Source organism: Cebidichthys violaceus, unplaced genomic scaffold, assembly GCF_023349555.1.
Source record: "Cebidichthys violaceus isolate CVI_PGR_0920_01 unplaced genomic scaffold, fCebVio1.0.p SCAF_8, whole genome shotgun sequence".
Taxonomy (NCBI): Eukaryota; Metazoa; Chordata; class Actinopteri; order Perciformes; family Stichaeidae; genus Cebidichthys; species Cebidichthys violaceus.
In genome coordinates this window covers 2134151-2154003 of record NW_027176964.1, presented here as the reverse complement: position 1 = coordinate 2154003, position 19853 = coordinate 2134151, and the positions used below count along the sequence as shown (strand labels likewise).

The window sequence follows — 19853 nt, the reverse complement described above, 5'->3', positions numbered from 1 at the left end:
GATGTACAGCATCACCATGGATGAGACTGAACTCAACTTAACTCGACTGGATATTTGTCATTTGACACTGGTGCTTGTCAGAAGTATGAAGAAGAAAATAAAAAGGAAGTAATTAAAGGTTTGGAAATGTATATTTTGGGATACATTTATAAAAGAAAGTAACCCCTGCTTCCACTCAGTGAATGGACTGACCAACCCGTTCTCACTCCAGAGCGTCATATATTGGTCAGGGCTTCTCAGCGCCTGACACCAACATACGGAGGCACTGCGTCTGTGCGATGCATCGGGCTTGGAACTCACTCCATTGTAGAAGCTCAAAGCAAGTGACGTAGTATAGTGCAAGATAGCAGATGGGTCGAACAAACACAGGATCTTTGTCCAGGAGGCCGCTGTTTGTGCCCCGTGCAAAACTAAAAGTAAACTTTGACTTTTGCACTAGTCGCTAGTGACATGAGTCGTTAGTGTCATTAGGCATGTGACTCTCATGAGTCACTTGTGATGTCATCGTTAGTCACTCGGTAGTCAAGTGAGATGTTAGTCAGTTAAGTTACCGTCAACCATGCTCTTTTCCTAAACCTAACCTAACTTCCTGTGAAGAAGGAAGTTGATTTTGAAAAGACCTTACGCATGTATTGAGTGTATATGGACAATCCGGTGTTACGCATTGGGGTGAGAATGTGTTGGAAATGACGCAACAAGAATTGTGTGAAGAGAACCACAAACCATTACAGATACTCCAACAGGCATTCTGTGGACAGCTCCTGGTGCTGAAATGAGGTCTCATAAACCTACTGGATGAATAAATGCAGAAAATCTGGATCTGGAGTGAAAGAGATGCGTGCAACTAGCTGTTCATCAACAAACATTACCAACATTACAAAAATGACCAAGTCCGTGTCACGGCACTTTTAACCAGAGTTGGAAATCATTTCAGGGAAAGAGCTGATTGGACCAAAATTGCTGATTTCACCCAAAATCCAGGAGAAACAATCGTTAACTACTTCTCTAGACTGAAGATAGTATTTGATGCACACAGTGGCATTCCAGCACCCGACCCATACACCGACAATGGTCCGTATGCCCAACAGTTAAAAAATGCATTCCTAAATGGATTGCAGCCAGGAATCAGTCAGTTTATCAAAAAGCAAAAGAAAAGTGGAGCCTGCTTTGTTGCGGAAAAGAGGGTCATTGGGCAAGGGACTGCAGGCAGAGGAGGGAAGGAGGAGGAGCAGGAGGAGGAGGAGAACGACAGAGCTACGGCTGATGACTCAGGTCATGCACACACACACACACACACACACACACACACACACACACACACACACACACACACACACACACACATACACACACACACACACACACACACACACACACACACACACACACACGCACACACACACACGCTGACACAGACTCAGACACAGACAATGAGGAGGAAGAGACAGCGATATTAGAGTTAGAACAAGTAGAGCTACTGTATGTCTAATGCAGGAAGAAAAGCCATTTGTAACTCTAACGATAGAAGGATGTGAAGTGACTTTTTTGTGTAATTCCGGAGCATGCAAATCTGTTAACTCAGCAGACTAGGAATAGTCCCCACACCAAAAGGTATGAAAGTAATCAGAGTATCAACAAATGACTGTTACTTACAGGAGGGTGTAGGTTTACCAAACTATTTTTATAGTTTAGATTTAGATTCCACAATCAACTGAGAACGTGGCTCACCCTACCACTCAACAGCAAAACACAGGAGACATGCACTGCACAATGTACTACAGGTATGCAGGGACGGATAAGAAGTTTGAAAACAAGTTATTTTAAACACTAACAGCAAAATGAAGGATGACTAACCTTTATTGGAATGAAAAAAGTTTTGTGGGAGCCGCGTGGGACATAAAGTAAGCAAAAACAAACTGCAACTGTGGAAAGAAAAAGTTAAATTCCTAGGCTATGATCTATCTAAAAATGGCTGATCACTAGATAAGAAAAGAAAAGAAGCCATTTTGAAGGCACCAAAACCTCAAACAAAGAGACAAATTATGTCATTTTTAGGAATGACTAATTTCTGCAGAAACTCGGTTCCAAATTATGCTGAGATGGTATAATTTGGTTCATGCATACATGTGTTTGCTCAACAGTGGAAAACAGAGGCATGGTAACATCAACTAACAAACCTTTCACACACAGAGATTTGATCTTACACTTGCTAGACGCTGTACAACTGCATAAAAAGGTAGCAGTCTGTAAATGTACAGTCCATACAACAGGAACTGACCCCATCTCCACAGGAAACCGCAAAGCAGATGAAGAAGCAAAAAAGGCTGCACAAAAAACACATGACCAATTTCCTCTTGAAGATCAGCACGTAGACAATGACATTTTAAAAGACATGCAAACAAATTCTCCAAAACAAGAGAGCACGTACTGGCAAAAACAAAACTGCAAAACAGACAGTGATGGGTTCTGTAGATGACCTGAGGGCAAACTAGTACTACCAAAGACTTTATATATTTGGTACATTCATTGTACACGGCAGTGAGGTTTACAATGGGGTTTGTAATCCTGAGGAACTAGTAACACATCGGGATCTTGTTGTGGCTGTGATGCTGTTTCCTGTTTTGAGTTTTGCCGCCGAGATACAACCACGTCCTGTGACCGTCTCTCTGAAACACTGTCAAAAACTGACATTTTAGCCTCATCTTACGCTACACCTTTAGATCCTGATTACTTGTATCTAGATGTTTTACCAGAACCAAAGATCTCAGTCATCATGCGCTCGGATCTAAAGTTTTTACAGCTACAAGTCAAGTCAACCCAGCGAGGCTTGTTTTTTGCTCTTAGCTCTGGGTGCTAACCTGTTGCTTACGTATCGAAGGCTGCAGACTGGGCCAAGTTGAGCTACGATCTGCAAACTGTAGCATAATTCCCGCAATGGGTCCACTTGTTGGACTTGTGTCAGTATCACATCTACCATGGCTCCACTCACCTCCCCATCCAGCTGCGTCCACCTGGCTGATAAGATTGCAGTGCTGGAAATGAGAATCTCCACACTGTACCAAATCCAAGAAGTTAATGCAGTGATTCTCAACTGGTGGGACCCGTTTTCAGTGACACTGACTACATGAGGCAATCACCTTTGCCTCTGGAATAGAGATTCAAGGACATATACAGTGAACTATTCAAGTTCATTGTATTGACATTTTAAGTCTGCAAGTCCACTTTGCCTGTGAAATAGAAATTTGTGGAAGTGTCTGTTTCAGTTCACTAATGAGTTTTAACTCATGAAATAAACAAGGTTTTTGCAAACTTTAAGCCCTTTTATTATATTTATTAATGTATGTATTGAGAATTCCTTTAATACAATTACAGTAACATACATTTTTATTGAGTTGTCTAGGAAAAATTCTATCTCACTGAAGCAAGAATTATGTTTATTCAACTAGTATATCTGTGTTTGTTGAAGGCAGAAATACATGGCATTGAAACTGATTTTGTTAGCCTCACAGAAATTCTGTGAACAAGAAAATCTAAGTTGGCAGAACTTTTAAAACTTGTAAATCTTAGTTAAGTCAACTACCATAGTCAAAAGTTGAGAAAACTTAAAAATCTCTTGCATCAAGTTGCCTTGATAATTTAAGTTTTACAGTGTATTACAGAGTACATTATGACCATAAAGCTATAAGAAATCTGGACATTTCACAGAAGACGGACTTTTAAATGTGATGTGATTTTATTGACCTCAACAGGTAAACTGCATTGTCAAAGACACTTTGAAGTGACTGCATTCGTTATTCACGTTAAGTCCCTCATGTTAGTGTGACCACGGGAACATGTAATCACCTGGTTTCTCTCGTCTCAGAACCTCCGTGTTCCATGTAATGCCACGTCTTCACTGCATGCTACGGCTTCACTCAACGCAGTTTTGGTACCAAATCCTTTTTCCCCAGCACAGCCTGCTGCCGCATGATGGAGACTAGTGGAAAGAATGTCCCCAAAAAAGGTCAATAGGAGTCGGAGGCAGAGAAGAGAAAAAAGAGGGAACTGCGGAATGTTTATGTGCATCGCTTGCACTGTTGTAAAGTTTGACTTGTAAGATTCAAAATACTTCAAAATGCACCGTTCGGTACGAGGCTTACGAACTGAACAATACGTTTGAATAATACTAGTGCATTTGGAAAATGCAGAAGCTTAAATTGTGGGAGATATAATGTTTTCGGTGGACTGTGCTCACGTAATTCAGACAACGGGCTGTGTGATCTTTTGATCCCGGAACAATAACAAAAAACAGCTGAGGCACTGCACGTGTGTTCAGGGATGCTAAGCTAGCTTAGCGGGGAAACAACAGCAGCACACAATCTACGAACTCTCCCCGCAGCAAATGCATAGAGTCAAAACCATTGAGTGTTAAAAAACAAAGCTAGGTAAAAAAAAAAAAAGAATCTGCACCAAGCAAAACGCTAAAAATGTCATAACTTCTCTTACATATGTTTCAACCTGAACTCTTATTAAATACGAACTTCTGCTGGCTAGCTTTCTGCTTGAACAAAAGTCACGCTGGCCCACTGACCAATCACGGCGCACTTAATGCTGACGTACTTAGCAGGCTACCTCGCTACCACTGCACGTTAAAGAATATGCCCAACATATCAAACTAAAGATGTGATTGGTTGAAGACGATGACAATCAACAATATCGTCCCTATTTACTTAAACTGCAAAAGCTCTCTAGCGGGCCTCAGGCCTCTCTTCTGATTGGATAAAAGCGCTACTTAAAACAAGTTGCACTGGAAGCAGAGCTGCAGGGTGGAAGCAGAGCAACTGAGGAAGACTGTAGCTGTGCAGTGAGAAAATAAGATAATGGAAAAATAATTATAATACATGTAGTGTATTTATGAAAAATTATACAATTATAAAATAGCTATAATTTTGTGATTCTGTTTAGGCCAGTAGAGAAGGCTTTGTTGGCCCTGATGTCCCACCACTGTCAAAATGTGATAATGTAGAATATGAAAAAGAGCATTATAATTGAATCGTATAAAGCCAAGTTTAGATTATGTCTTTAGCTTAAAGTATGCAGTAGCAGTAGCATTTCAAAGTGGAGTAGGTTTAAGAGGATTTGTAGTGTCAAAAAAAACATATTTTAAAAAGTAACAAGAGGTAGAAACAAGAAACGTCAGAGCACTATGTTCTTACAAACTGAATATTTTGATACTTGAATAGCTGTCGGTATGCAGAACTAGTGAAGAGTTGAAAAAAAATGTACGGAAGAAATAGAGGAATAGAAATTTGGATCTCAGTAGCTCATTGTAATATATAAGGCTTCCAGCCTTGTTGCTAGCAGGCACACTGAATACATGTGTGCTGCTTTATTAGCATTCACATTACGACTTGGGATTGAGGGGGAAAGTGGAATTAAGCAACATATCTTCATACAACACTTTGATGAGATCTCACAAAAAGTTACTCCTCCTTTTTTGTGCATTTTCCTATGAAACCAACGCTTGTCAATGTCCATTTGTTACATGCATACAGTCTTTTCAAAATAAACTTCCATCTTCCCAGGAAACAACTCAGTTAGATTTACGCATCAAAAAGAGATTGTGAAATACTTAGTTAGGTTTATGAAGCGCTAGCGTAAGTTCAGTCAGGAAGACTATACTCTTTTATGCTTAAGCCTGTAGTTTATTTCTCATACATCTGCCACTCATGCTTGCTCACTCATTATTTCCTTGATGTCATTGTTCGGGGCTGTCAATCATGATATCAGCTGTTTAGATCAGCTGGTCTCTTCTATCCAATAGCACAACAAAACAAGGACATGATTAGCCTATCATCTTGCTGCTGTCTCTTTAAATATGATTGTCTCTCTACCTTCAATACGTTCATGCTGCTTTTATGCACCCCTCCACCTCCCCATCTCCTCCCAGTCTTCATCAGATTCATCATCTTCATCAACTCATCATTCTATCAGCCTCATCAGCCTCCACCAGTGTCTGGACTCCATGAGGAGGTTTATCTTCTGCTGCTCAGGGCAGACGGCCCTCCATTACAAATCTCCCTGTAGGACTTCCCCTTCAGCAGAGGCCTCTGTCACTAAAACTGTTGAGCTTAGTCAGCTGCAGTGAACTCCTCCGGAGTCATTCAGTTCTTCCTCATTGTCCTCCTCTGACTGCACTACCACCAAGCTGCACTGGTGAGTTCAATCAGCCTTCCCCACACTGATATCAATAGGGGGTTTTAGTTTGCTTGATTCATTTTTTTTTCTTTCCATTATTATCTTTATTTAATACTATGTGCTTCTTTATGTATATATGCATACTTTACTGGTTCATTCTGTTTTGAAACTGGCATATTTATGGTCTTTATTAAATATCACATGACCATGGAGCCCCAACAAAATTGTAACAAAATGGTCCATGTTGAATTTTTATTGAAATAACAACATTTTGTGAGTCCTCCATCTGTGCTTCTTCAAATAATAGAATAAAGAAAATTGCAATCACTTTCAAGTAAACCAGATTGCTCCATCTTACAAAAACAAATGAAATGTACAATCACTTTGTGCAAAAAGTAACTAATATTTAGAGTTTTACACTGCATATCTTTACAAAAAAACAGTAACGTGCAACCTGTGCAAAACAAAACAAAATGAGTGCAGATATGTGTGAGCCATCAAGTTTTATCAGTATTAGAAGCTGCAATGAGCCTGCTTTCCACTACACATCTCTTTGAAATGGGGTTGCAGACTAGATACGGCTACTCTCAATTCATGCTCAATGTTGAGCTTAGATCTGTATTTGGTAACAGCAGAAAAGCTCACAGCCCGCTGTCCGATGAGTGGAGCTCACATGTGAGTGGCCAAGGATCTTGGCCGTCGCGTTTCGCCATGTATTTATTAATAACTTAGTTTTATGTCCGTGTACTTTGTACTTTTGTAATATGTGATGTTCTCAATAAAGTTCTTGAAATAAAAAAATTATGCAATTTTGTAATACCTGTAATACTAGAGGGGCGCGCCCCACAGTTTGAGACATACTGCATTAGTCATTGGTCAGTTATTTCAAAACACAACTCTGTACTTTTATCTTTGAAAGCTGTTACTCCGTTATTATACGTTTCTTGGATCCTCATTAGTATTCACAGCTGCTCTTCCTAATTTCTACAGGTGAAAATAAATTATAAATTACATGTAGTCAATAATAAGATGCATAGTTATAACCCAGTAAAACACCATCTATCCACATCTAACTCAGCTCTATAAAATAGAAAAGCAGTTTACCTGAAGATTGTGTTTGTGTAATACATGGGCCCTGTTCTTTTTGGATATTAAATTCCATCTTTGCCAATAAAGTTGATCCAAAGTTCCGTATACTATGTTAAACTATAAGGCCTTCTGCTCAAGTGGGGAAGGAGCAGGTGAAGATCTGAATATTGCAGCATATCAGCTCAACAACAATATTAACAGGATTGACAAACACATGGCTTTGGTAAGGCACTAGAATGTGTTTTAAACTGGAAATATAACTGAACAGCAAGCTTAGCGCCAGAGAAAAGTCAATACTGATGTTCTGTTTGATGAGTGAGTTTAAACACATGCCATTTCCTGACACCTAACACATTTGCACTGCGGTGGGAGCAGAGGGGCAGATGAGATTATGTTTGTGCTGATTAGGTGGCACAATGCCAATTTTGGTGCTCGTTTTAGCATGAAATTAGAACCTCAGATAGCTCATTGCAGACGCAGGATCATTTCCTCGGCTTTAATTGACACCTGCACACAGACTTCTCTAACATGCATGTTTAAGCAACTGATCAGGATCATGTCAGGATCATTTCTTGTCAAGTCAGAAACCTCCACGCTGCTGAATGCAGCTTTGCTTTTGGTAGTTGAGCTGCTTCCCTCTGTTGTTCAACGGTTGCTTGCAGCTAGGTTTTTAGTTTCTTACTTTAGCTTGGTATTTTTTTAGATTTTTCTTTAGGTTGTTTTGGGGGATGAACCTGGTGCGACAGCCCACTGCTTGGCTGACCCCTGGCTTTGAGACACTTTGAGAATGGTAACATTTCTCCAGACTGTAATAACCCTATTGTTTGTTTGACAAGAAGTCCAGAATGCAAGGCAAGGCAAGGCAAGGCAAGTTTATTTGTATAGCACATTTCAACAACAAGGCAATTCAAAGTGCTTCACATAAAACCATTAAAAGCATCAAAACATAATGCAAAAGAAAGGAGATTTAAAAACAATTAAGAAACATTAAAATCAGTCATTAAAACACAAAAAAATGCAGTGGTATAAAGACACAAGTGTTTGAGTGTATTGATCAGCCTTTACAGAATGTTGAACAATATAATCTTAAAAAGAACATGTGTACCAAAATATTAAAATATTTAGCAAAGGTCAGGTTAATTTACTATTTAGAGTTAACTTACATGACATTCTAACATGCAGCCACTTACATTTGGCCACCCATCTTACAGGAGAGAAAAAACTGGCTTCTGTGTTGTGTCTGAGAGTGTAGCTGAAGTCCAGTACATCTTATGTGATAAGGACCAGCAGTGTTTTATCAGAAATATTCTTCAACTACCAGCCAACAGACTAACCTTTATATCTTTATTGTCTCACAGGTGAAACCCCAGCCATGAACTATGAAGACCAATATGACGTGTTCATGGATCTTTTAAATGACACCAATAACACAAATGATCTTACGTATGTGGTCAATGAAACTGTCCTGTTATGTGAAAAGCAGGCTATCAACAAGTTTGGTGCGAGTTTCATCCCAGTTTTCTACTATGCCAACTTCCTCCTGAGTTACCTTGGTAATGGGCTCGTCCTCTTCATTATCTACAAGTTTGAGAAGCTCTGCACAGTGACAAACATCTTCCTCCTGAATTTGGTCCTCTCCAACCTTCTCTTTGCCGCCAGTCTCCCCTTCTGGGCAACCTACCATATGTCTGAGTGGATTTTTGGGATGGTTCTGTGTAAGATGGTCAGCAGTGCCTACTTCATCGGCTTCTACAGCTCCATCCTCTTCCTCACACTCATGACATTTGACCGATACCTTGCAGTGGTTCATGCAGTGTCAGCTGCTAAGAGCAGGAAAAAGGCATATGCCATCGTTGCCTCAGTGGCAGTTTGGTGCATTAGTATTGTAGCGAGTGTGAAAGAGCTGGTTCTCCGAAATGTGTCAAAGAGTCCGTTGAATGGCCTGATATGTGAGGAGTCAGGATACACTGAGAGCATCATGGAGCACTGGCGTCTGGTCAGTTACTACCAACAATTCCTGCTCTTCTTCCTCCTCCCTCTGGCCATGGTGATGTACTGCTACATCAGCATCACTGTCCGCATCCTATCCACCCGCATGAAGGAGAAGTGTCGCGCCATCAAACTCATTTTTGTCATCATCTTCACCTTCTTCGCCTGCTGGACACCCTACAATGTTGTGATCCTCCTTCGAGCTATTCAGAGCTCTCGCTCCAGTGACGGTGACGACTCGTGTTCGGATGAAGAAAGCCTGGACTATGCACTGTACGTGACCCGGAACGTAGCCTATTTGTATTGTTGCATTAGTCCCGTGTTTTACACATTTGTGGGAAAGAAGTTCCAGAGCCACTTCAAAAGGCTGATGGCTAAGAGGATCCCCTGTCTGAAGAGACACATGAGCATCAGCAGCCAGAGCACCAGAACCACATCCCAGAGGACCCCGCACTCTGCTTATGAGTACTAGACAGACAGGCAGACACCAAATTTCACTCCAAACATGGAGTTCACTCTTCAACGCTGTAAAATCTAATTTTCAGTTAGAAACAATCAAGCAACCTATATTCTATGTAAATATATAGGGGAGCAGAGAATGAAGTTGCTCTCTCTCTCTCTCTCTCTCTCTCTCTCTCTCTCTCTCTCTCTCTGTTGTAATCCGAGCTTCTCTCTGCTCTGTTGACAAAGCCGGGCTGGCCTCATGGGCTTTTAGTGCATGTTCGTGCACGTGAGCGTGCCGCACTAGCTTGCACATGACGGTTACAGCTGATAATGTTCCGGTAGCGTAGCGCCCACCCCCTCAGGTAAACACTGTTAGCTCTGTCATCACTTTTAACATAGTTTGCACTGCTAGCACTGTTAACACTGTTCGCACCGTTAGCTGTAAACTGCTGGCTCAGCCGTTGCCATGTTGAGAGCCGTCAATAGAAATTCTCCCAATCTTGTATATAGCACCTTTAACTTCCTTGGATAAGTTCATCAGTTTCAAGACTGCAAAACTACGGACTGCTTAACATCTACTTCTTACATTCAAGTTGTTAGCTTTTATCATACTTTTCTTTTTTTAGCATGTTTGTGTTTGTGCAAAATTTCTCAAGAAAGCCTTTTGAAAAAGGTTACATGATGACGGTTTCTTATGCTTCTTATGAGACTCATACTGCTGTTAAATAAAATTCAAGAAAAAGATACAACAAAAGAAATATGGTTTTCTCAGGTGGCTGATAGGTGACTCTTATCTGACACGATAAGGGTCTTAAAGTCTAAGACTAACTTATATATTTTTCTTCTGTCAAAGAATCCAACACAAAAAGCATGTGTTAGACTGTCTCTCACTACATTCTGGCTCTGTACCCTAACTGTGGCCCTCATTCCCAAACATACATACAACTCACAAATGAATATGTTCTCTTTTAAAAGGGCTTAAAGGATCTGTGTAGGATGCAGTGGCATCTCACAGTGAGGTCAAAAATTGCAACCAACTGAACACCCCTCTGGTCACACCTTAGCAAGCGTTATTTGAACACCTGCCCCCCATACCAGGATTTGTCCAGGAACCTTAATGTCAGTGTGAGTTGAGGCAGACCTCCAGCAACCCAGTGAAGGACATAGAATGTTGTTGGTTCTTAAATGAGTGTTTCAATCTTGTTGAGTCAATGTTGAATGCAAAGTGTATGTTTGTAGTGTGATGTATTTGACACATATTGTATAAGTGCTTTCAAATAAACTTAACCCTTAAATAAATATGCCAGTCAATGACATCTGTTGTTTTATGGGAACTATTTTTTTTCTAATTTGAGTGAATGTTTAGATCAGTTCCCTTTTATGACAGAACATCTGGAGCAGTTTCCTGTCAGCTAAGCACATTCCTCTGAGTCAGTGTAGTCAAGTCTGAGCAAACAACATAAATGTATGATAACTTAAAGGTGATTTGGTTTGAGGCATTACACTAAAATCACATCTTAGAAATTAATATTAGTTTAAGTTACAGTGTCACAAATCGACATAATAGAATTACAACACAGTCAATGCATATGATATAAATGATTCATGTAATGACAGTAGTAAGCAGAATAATAATGGGAAAATTACGACTACTAATAATTACAGCAGCAGTTGATATAATATAATAATAAAGATGATACAAGCAATAATGGCAGCAGTGATAGTAATAGAAATGTGACTAACAATAATGGTAGCAGAGGGTGTCAGCAGGGCCTGGACAGGAGGCACGCCCACGGTCCAGACATAACCACCATCCATGGAAACAATGGCATTTTAAGGGGTAGCTTATTCAAAAACATCAGATGCTGAGGTATCCTGACCTTTTGTCCCTAGTATGGGTCAAGCTCCAAACACACTGGATCATACACTTCCAATAATGCAACTAGATAGTGTTTTGTTTGCCCCACCCCCACCTGACATTTGCCAAAACTGAGATTACCTTGGTGACGCTACTATGACATCATCAGGGTTATTTTCTCAGACTTGTCAAAGCATTTGTGTGCTTTCATTGGGTTTTTCCTTTTTATCTCAGTTATTGTTTTTAGATATTCTCTGTTTTTTTTGTTTCTCATTTTGTTTTTCTTTCATTCAGTATGTACACTGAAAAGGTACATTTAGAGAAAAGACCTCAAATGTAGCTCCCCATAGCAGCCTCCATGACAAGTATTTATCACAAGGCTCTGTCAAATGAAGCTTCAACCACACCTCTAATCACCTGTGAAGCCTTAGTTTGTCTCAGATTTCTCTGAAATGAGACCGTGCTTTGTGCTTTGTAAAGAAGTTTGACTAACGCCGTCTTTGATTACATCCAATATTCAACTCACTTGGATTCCAAACTGCAGATCAATCCGTCTGAGTCAGGTGATGATCTCCCTCCGCAACCACAGTCTACATCCCGACAGAGCCACTTACACTCGGGAGTGCACATACCTCGGCCTTGTGGGCACTTACACTTAAGCCTATACATTAGATTACATCTCCCCAACTCCTGATAGATCTCAGTCCTCTTCTCCTCAAACGGACATGAGCAAAGCCTCCCTCACACACAGTTCTTAACCAGCTGCCATGGTGCTCTCCCAGTGTGCTCTTCTCCTTGCATTGGCTGACTTCATATCCACAATCAGAATCCATGAGATACATTAGAGACTGGACTATAGCCCATCTCCAGTCAGCCCTTAAAGGTAAAGGCATTCCCTGCAAACACAGTGACAAAAAGCTAGTTTGTTTCACCTTTACCCAGCTTCCATCAATACTCCAACAAACACCAGGCTTACTGTGCTTAGAACATCCTCGCCATCCTTTCATCCCAGTGTTTGTCCACGTTTGCCTAACAGCTACAGACTCCCTTACATTAACATGTCTCCGTTTAGAGTATATTATACACCACTCTACGATGCACACTTGTGGTCAAACTACAAAAAAACAAGCTTCCAGAGACTACAAGTAGCTTATAATGACACCATGAGAATATTACTAGAGACAGAGATGGAGTAGTCAGGGTGAAATGTTTGTGGCTGCAGGAGTCAATACTTTCCAAAGTGTTTTAAGAAATCTTATGTATAAATTTATTTGCTGGCTTAATGACTCTGAAAATTAAATCTTGGTTTTATCAACATAAGGTTTAGTAACACACAGTCCCAGCTGTGGGACTTTTTAGGGCGACTGGTCTGACAAACGTCAGGAAACTGCGGGAAAATAAACCTGAGGGTGGCAGTAATGCAACATCGTGGATGCCAACTGCCGTAAAATATCAAAGAAGAAGAAAAAGAGCGGAAGCGGAAGTACTTCAGCGTGTGTGTGTGGGTGGGTGTGTAATGAACTATGTCAGTCAGGGTCGCTAACAAAATAACTATGTCTTCAGTGAATATCGTGCGTAGATTAGGACAGTGCGTAGTTTCTCAGTCGCTCAGTAACACGCTCCGTAGGGCCGCGCGACACGCTGCTCCGCTCCCCGTGTCCTGTCTCAGAGGAGAGAGAAGGAGGAGCCAGCTCCACGCTCACAGAAGCGGCTTCCTCGACCTCAACCAACAGGTACACCTTCATATTTATACCCCAAAGTATTCCCTGCTAAATGACATTCTATTTTTTTCAATTCAATTGATTTTGTAGGACAAAATCACAAATCACAAATCTTTGCCTCAGAGGGTTTTACACTCTGTACACACGCGACATCTTATGTCCTTGAAGCCTCACATCATGTCACGAGACCGTAATGGCAGTAGTAATAATAGCATAATAACAGTAAGAATGATTACAACTGATAACAGCAGCAGTGGATATGGTAGAATAATAATACATAAATATATAATCAATAATTATTTATACTAATTGACAATAAAAGCAGTAGTAATAGCACCAATAGAAATATTAATGTGACTAATAACAATAAAGATAGTAGCAGTGTGTGTTAGGCAGGACCACGATCCATTACATGGAAACCTGTGAGGACAGAAAACAGAGACTCACAATGTTAGTGATGGCTCATGAAGGCATGCAGAGAGAGAGAGAGAGAGAGAGAGAGAGGAGGAGGTGAGAGAGAGGAGGAGGAGGAGGAGAGAGAGAGAGGAGGAGGAGAGAAGAGAGAGGAGGAGGAGGAGAGAAGAGAGGAAGAGGAGGAGGAGGAGGAGAGAAGAGAGAGGAGGAGGAGGAGGAGGAGGAGGAGGAGGTGGTGAGAGAGAGGAGGAGGAGAGAGAGAGGAGGAGGAGAGACGAGAGAGGAGGAGGAGGAGAAGAGAGAGGAGGAGAGAGGAGGAGGAGGAGAGAGAGGAGGAGGAGAGAGAGAGGAGGAGGAGAGACAAGAGAGGAGGAGGAGGAGAAGAGAGAGGAGGAGAGAGGAGGAGAAGAAGGAGAGAGGAGCTCGGTGTGTCTCAGGACGTCCCACCGGGAGTCTAGGCCTAAAGCATGCCCAGACTAACATGTACACCAAAGTAATGTTAGGTTACACTGATGCGCTTTTTTCAGGTAATGATAATACTGAAACGTCACAAAAATCAATTTAAAATGGTTTTCATGTTTTCTGATCTTGCTTAGGCAGCGTTGCATAAAACAATCCTTTCATCAGGTTTGAGTTGCTCGTCCATTTCCACCGAGCATCAGCACTGTCATCACAGGGGCTCACTTACACCGCAACAACCTGTGGCTGCAATACACATCGGATCACACGACTTTATTATGATGAGAACATGAGCTATCGGTATTTGGCATTTTTTAATTGTGTAAAAAAAAATGTGAGACTGAGATCACTGCAAGATCACTTGCAGACATTCCTTTCTGCATATAAATGCTGCCTTATATCTATTGATTGCACAAGAACATTATAGGTGTAATAGACTTTATGACAACACAGCACATCATATAATATTAACACTTCACTAACCCATAATGCAGACAAAGAAAAGCAAACACTGTGTCCTTGTGGTTCTCATTGTCCCGTATATCAAGGGGAGACTTTAAGGAAGCCATTCAGAATGATCATGTGTACCACATGAACACCTTTCAGGACATCACAACAGACTCAAGAGTCCTAACAGAGTCCTAAAAGCTTTCATTGTGTGTTGTGTTCTGTGTCTTTGGTAGGTGCAGTCCCAGTGTCTGTCCACCCGCTGTCTCTCCACCGCGACCCACTCCGAGGACGGGAACCTCATTTACACCGGCAGCCTGGGCGGTGCTGTTCGAGGTGAGTCACTATTTTTGGTTAGATGCTTAAAAATAGGTTGTGGTTAACACAAACTTTAGAGAATTTCATGCTTCGTTTTATCATGTAAAATACATCAGTAAATACTCTTCTGATGAAGTTTGGCAAACCTTCTGTTTCTGCTTCAGACTGCAGGTTTGGGGATATTTTACTCTGCAGTGAGTGACGGATCAACTTAATGCTGAACATGCAAACATTAGAGTGCTGCAGGAAGGAGTTCTAAAAATGTATTTTTGGTTAGATGCCTGGAAATAGGTTGTGGTTAACACAAATTTTAGAGAATTTCATGCTTCGTTCTATCATGTAAAATACATCAGTAAATACTCTTCTGATGAATTCTGTAGATTTGACTCTTAAAGAAGGCAGCACATAAGAAGACCTCATTACAGCCGCTGCTCCGCCTTTAACGCCTCGTTATGGCTCATGAGACTGTTGTATTTTATTTCTAGCTTAATGTTAGCTTTTTATTTCTGGCAATTGCATTCATGCATTAAATCATAAAAGTAATGTTCATTTGTGAAGCTTTTCTTGCTGAACAGAAAGTGTAAGTAACATACAGGTTTTCTCTCTCGTCAGGGGTGAAACTGTTTTCCTACAGCACCAGCGGGGCCAGCCTCTTCCTCGTGCCCCACACCCTCCTGAAGACCGGACTAGTGGTCCAGAGCTTTGCCATGAAGGCCACTTTCTGTGGAGTCATTGGATTCTTCACCTTCCTCACCCCCATCCTCCTCCACCTCGTCACCAAGGGCTACGTGATCCGCCTGTACCACAACCCGGACAGAGACACCTACACAGCCGTCACCTACAGCGTCTTCCTCACAGAAAAGAAGAGCATGTTCCACCAGAGGCAGGTCAGGATCCCAGCTGTCAGCCAGATGTTCACCAGCTTCTATGCTGGTAAAATGGGGCTCCTGGTGAACCCGGACATGTTCCCCGTTCCGCATGACTACAACCACCTGATGGGCTACGACAAGCCCTTCAGCTTTGACACAGACCAAATAAATAAACCAGATGAGAGCTGAACTGTGCTGGTGTAGGACGTGTCCACAGTACATATGTTCACACGTCACACCAGGGTGAAACGTCCACGGAGCACTTGGCAAGGATTTCTCAAACAATATTTTGATGGATATTTCATGTTAATAAATTATATCATAATTAACCAGTTTGAAACGGTTTTCCTTCTCTTGGTCTCTGCAACTGTGTCATGATGATGCACATTCACAAGCTGCAACAATACTTTCTATAATACATAAACCAAACTCCATTGACAGTCTCAGGCCAAATCCCAATGTCCCCCCTTACGGACTCACGGACTTTGAGGCGCGCGTGAGGGTTTAGGGATGTCCCACTGTCAAATCATCGAGTGTTTGAGGGCTCTCTCGCAGACATTTTGAGCCCTTTATGAACCCTTTCCGTAAGTCAGCATGGTACGCTGACTTAGCCTCAGGGATTTACCCACAAATCATTGCAACGTGACGTTAAACACGGGGTAACCAGTGGATGCATGGAGACTTAAAACAAAAAAAAAAGGTAAACAAAGAGGACGACTCACGTGTGTTCAGCCTGGAATATTATATTTACACAGAAACATTAAGGGTTAAAGATGGAACAAAAAATAAACTTGAAATCAGAGGATATTTATTTATTTATTCATCAAATATTTGATTTTGTCATCGAAGATGTTTTGACAAAAACAATTAAATAGATTATATGAAATGACCTCATCTTGTGAGGAAAGAGCCTGAAGACGTTCAAATCAGGGAGTACAAAGTATAAAATAAATACCCACAATTATACATCTTATTTTTTGTCGTTTTCATGGTAAAGTCATATGTTGCAGCAAAGTGCTGTCCCATTCCTATTTACACCATTTCGAGCCCTTGCAGCCTCTCACAACTGTGTCTGACATGAGAGAGCTTGCTAGTCTTTCCCTCATAGTACCTGGTATACCATGACTTCCATTATTAGTCCACTGGCCAGAACAGATGCCGGTACCAAAACCTCACCTATAATACATTTATTATCGGGTCAATTTAAAATGCATTATGTTTGTGGTGATACAAGCTGAATGGTAATGAAGTTCATTACTCTGAGTCTGTTGTCTCGTTCGGTAAACTGCATTCAAGTGAAACTTTGTTTGAAAAAACCCGGTGAAACCGAGCGCTGCTTGGACTTTGAGTATTATGTATTCGTGGTGTTTCGGTACGGGTGCTTGGAGCAGCCAAAAAGGACGAAAAAGACCCAATAATTAAAAAACAAGAGCAATATTATCAGTTTCTAAACGAGAAGCACCCAGTGGGACTACGGTGACACAAATATAGTTCTACTTTTAGAGTCATAGCAACAACTTTAAATGTACATTTCATACATTATAACCTAATTTGCAGTTTGGCAAACCTTCTGTTTCTGCTTCAGGCTGCAGGTTTGGGGATATTTTACTCTGCAGTGAGTGACGGATCAACTTAATGCTGAACATGCAAACATTAGAGTGCTGCAGGAAGGAGTTCTAAAAATGTATTTTTGGTTAGATGCCTGGAAATAGGTTGTGGTTAACACAAATTTTAGAGAATTTCATGCTTCGTTTTATCATGTAAAATACATCAGTAAATACTCTTCTGATGAATTCTGTAGATTTGAGTCTTAAAGAAGGCAGCACATAAGAAGACCTCATTACAGCCGCTGCTCCGCCTTTAACGCCTCGTTATGGCTCATGAGACTGTTGTATTTTATTTCTAGCTTAATGTTAGCTTTTTATTTCTGGCAATTGCATTCATGCATTAAATCATAAAAGTAATGTTCATTTGTGAAGCTTTTCTTGCTGAACAGAAAGTGTAAGTAACATACAGGTTTTCTCTCTCGTCAGGGGTGAAACTGTTTTCCTACAGCACCAGCGGGGCCAGCCTCTTCCTCGTGCCCCACACCCTCCTGAAGACCGGACTAGTGGTCCAGAGCTTTGCCATGAAGGCCACTTTCTGTGGAGTCATTGGATTCTTCACCTTCCTCACCCCCGTCCTCCTCCACCTCGTCACCAAGGGCTACGTGATCCGCCTGTACCACAACCCGGACAGAGACACCTACACAGCCGTCACCTACAGCGTCTTCCTCACAGAAAAGAAGAGCGTGTTCCACCAGAGGCAGGTCAGGATCCCAGCTGTCAGCCAGATGTTCACCAGCTTCTATGCTGGTAAAATGGGGCTCCTGGTGAACCCGGACATGTTCCCCGTTCCGCATGACTACAACCACCTGATGGGCTACGACAAGCCCTTCAGCTTTGACACAGACCAAATAAATAAACCAGATGAGAGCTGAACTGTGCTGGTGTAGGACGTGTCCACAGTACATATGTTCACACGTCACACCAGGGTGAAACGTCCACGGAGCACTTGGCAAGGATTTCTCAAACAATATTTTGATGGATATTTCATGTTAATAAATTATATCATAATTAACCAGTTTGAAACGGTTTTCCTTCTCTTGGTCTCTGCAACTGTGTCATGATGATGCACATTCACAAGCTGCAACAATACTTTCTATAATACATAAACCAAACTCCATTGACAGTCTCAGGCCAAATCCCAATGTCCCCCCTTACGGACTCACGGACTTTGAGGCGCGCGTGAGGGTTTAGGGATGTCCCACTGTCAAATCATCGAGTGTTTGAGGGCTCTCTCGCAGACATTTTGAGCCCTTTATGAACCCTTTCCGTAAGTCAGCATGGTACGCTGACTTAGCCTCAGGGATTTACCCACAAATCATTGCAACGTGACGTTAAACACGGGGTAACCAGTGGATGCATGGAGACTTAAAACAAAAAAAAAGGTAAACAAAGAGGACGGCTCACGTGTGTTCAGCCTGGAATATTATATTTACACAGAAACATTAAGGGTTAAAGATGGAACAAAAAATAAACTTGAAATCAGAGGATATTTATTTATTTATCCATCAAATATTTGATTTTGTCATCGAAGATGTTTTGACAAAAACAATTAAATAGATTATATGAAATGACTTCATATTGTGAGGAAAGAGCCTGAAGACGTTCAAATCAGGGAGTACAAAGTATAAAATAAATACCCACAATTATACATCTTATTTTTTGTCGTTTTCATGGTAAAGTCATATGTTGCAGCAAAGTGCTGTCCCATTCCTATTTACACCATTTCGAGCCCTTGCAGCCTCTCACAACTGTGTCTGACATGAGAGAGCTTGCTAGTCTTTCCCTCATAGTACCTGGTATACCATGACTTCCATTATTAGTCCACTGGCCAGAACAGATGCCGGTACCAAAACCTCACCTATAATACATTTATTATCGGGTCAATTTAAAATGCATTATGTTTGTGGTGATACAAGCTGAATGGTAATGAAGTTCATTACTCTGAGTCTGTTGTCTCGTTCGGTAAACTGCATTCAAGTGAAACTTTGTTTGAAAAAACCCGGTGAAACCGAGCGCTGCTTGGACTTTGAGTATTATGTATTCGTGGTGTTTCGGTACGGGTGCTTGGAGCAGCCAAAAAGGACGAAAAAGACCCAATAATTAAAAAACAAGAGCAATATTATCAGTTTCTAAACGAGAAGCACCCAGTGGGACTACGGTGACACAAATATAGTTCTACTTTTAGAGTCATAGCAACAACTTTAAATGTACATTTCATACATTATAACCTAATTTGCAGTTTGGCAAACCTTCTGTTTCTGCTTCAGGCTGCAGGTTTGGGGATATTTTACTCTGCAGTGAGTGACGGATCAACTTAATGCTGAACATGCAAATATTAGAGTGCTGCAGGAAGGAGTTCTAAAAATGTATTTTTGGTTAGATGCCTGGAAATAGGTTGTGGTTAACACAAATTTTAGAGAATTTCATGCTTCGTTTTATCATGTAAAATACATCAGTAAAT

General features: G+C 41.2%; 2 protein-coding genes and 1 pseudogene across 2 annotated transcripts; all 3 read left to right on the top strand.

Moving 5' to 3' along the window:
- Positions 1 to 6129: 6129 nt before the first annotated feature.
- LOC137866118 (C-C chemokine receptor type 8-like) lies at positions 6130 to 10998 on the top strand. Its single transcript, XM_068701798.1, has 2 exons — positions 6130 to 6195; positions 8625 to 10998. The coding sequence occupies exon 2, from the start codon at positions 8639 to 8641 to the stop codon at positions 9725 to 9727; it is 1089 nt and encodes a 362-aa protein (XP_068557899.1). The 5' UTR covers positions 6130 to 6195; positions 8625 to 8638; the 3' UTR covers positions 9728 to 10998.
- Positions 10999 to 13026: 2028 nt separating this feature from the next.
- Positions 13027 to 16125, top strand: LOC137892767 (transmembrane protein 70, mitochondrial-like). The gene is made up of 3 exons (XM_068738136.1): positions 13027 to 13290; positions 14835 to 14934; positions 15529 to 16125. The coding sequence occupies exons 1-3, from the start codon at positions 13081 to 13083 to the stop codon at positions 15972 to 15974; spliced, it is 756 nt and encodes a 251-aa protein (XP_068594237.1). The 5' UTR covers positions 13027 to 13080; the 3' UTR covers positions 15975 to 16125.
- Positions 16126 to 16356: 231 nt separating this feature from the next.
- LOC137892545 (transmembrane protein 70, mitochondrial pseudogene) lies at positions 16357 to 18415 on the top strand (annotated as a pseudogene).
- The last annotated feature ends 1438 nt before the right edge of the window (positions 18416 to 19853 follow it).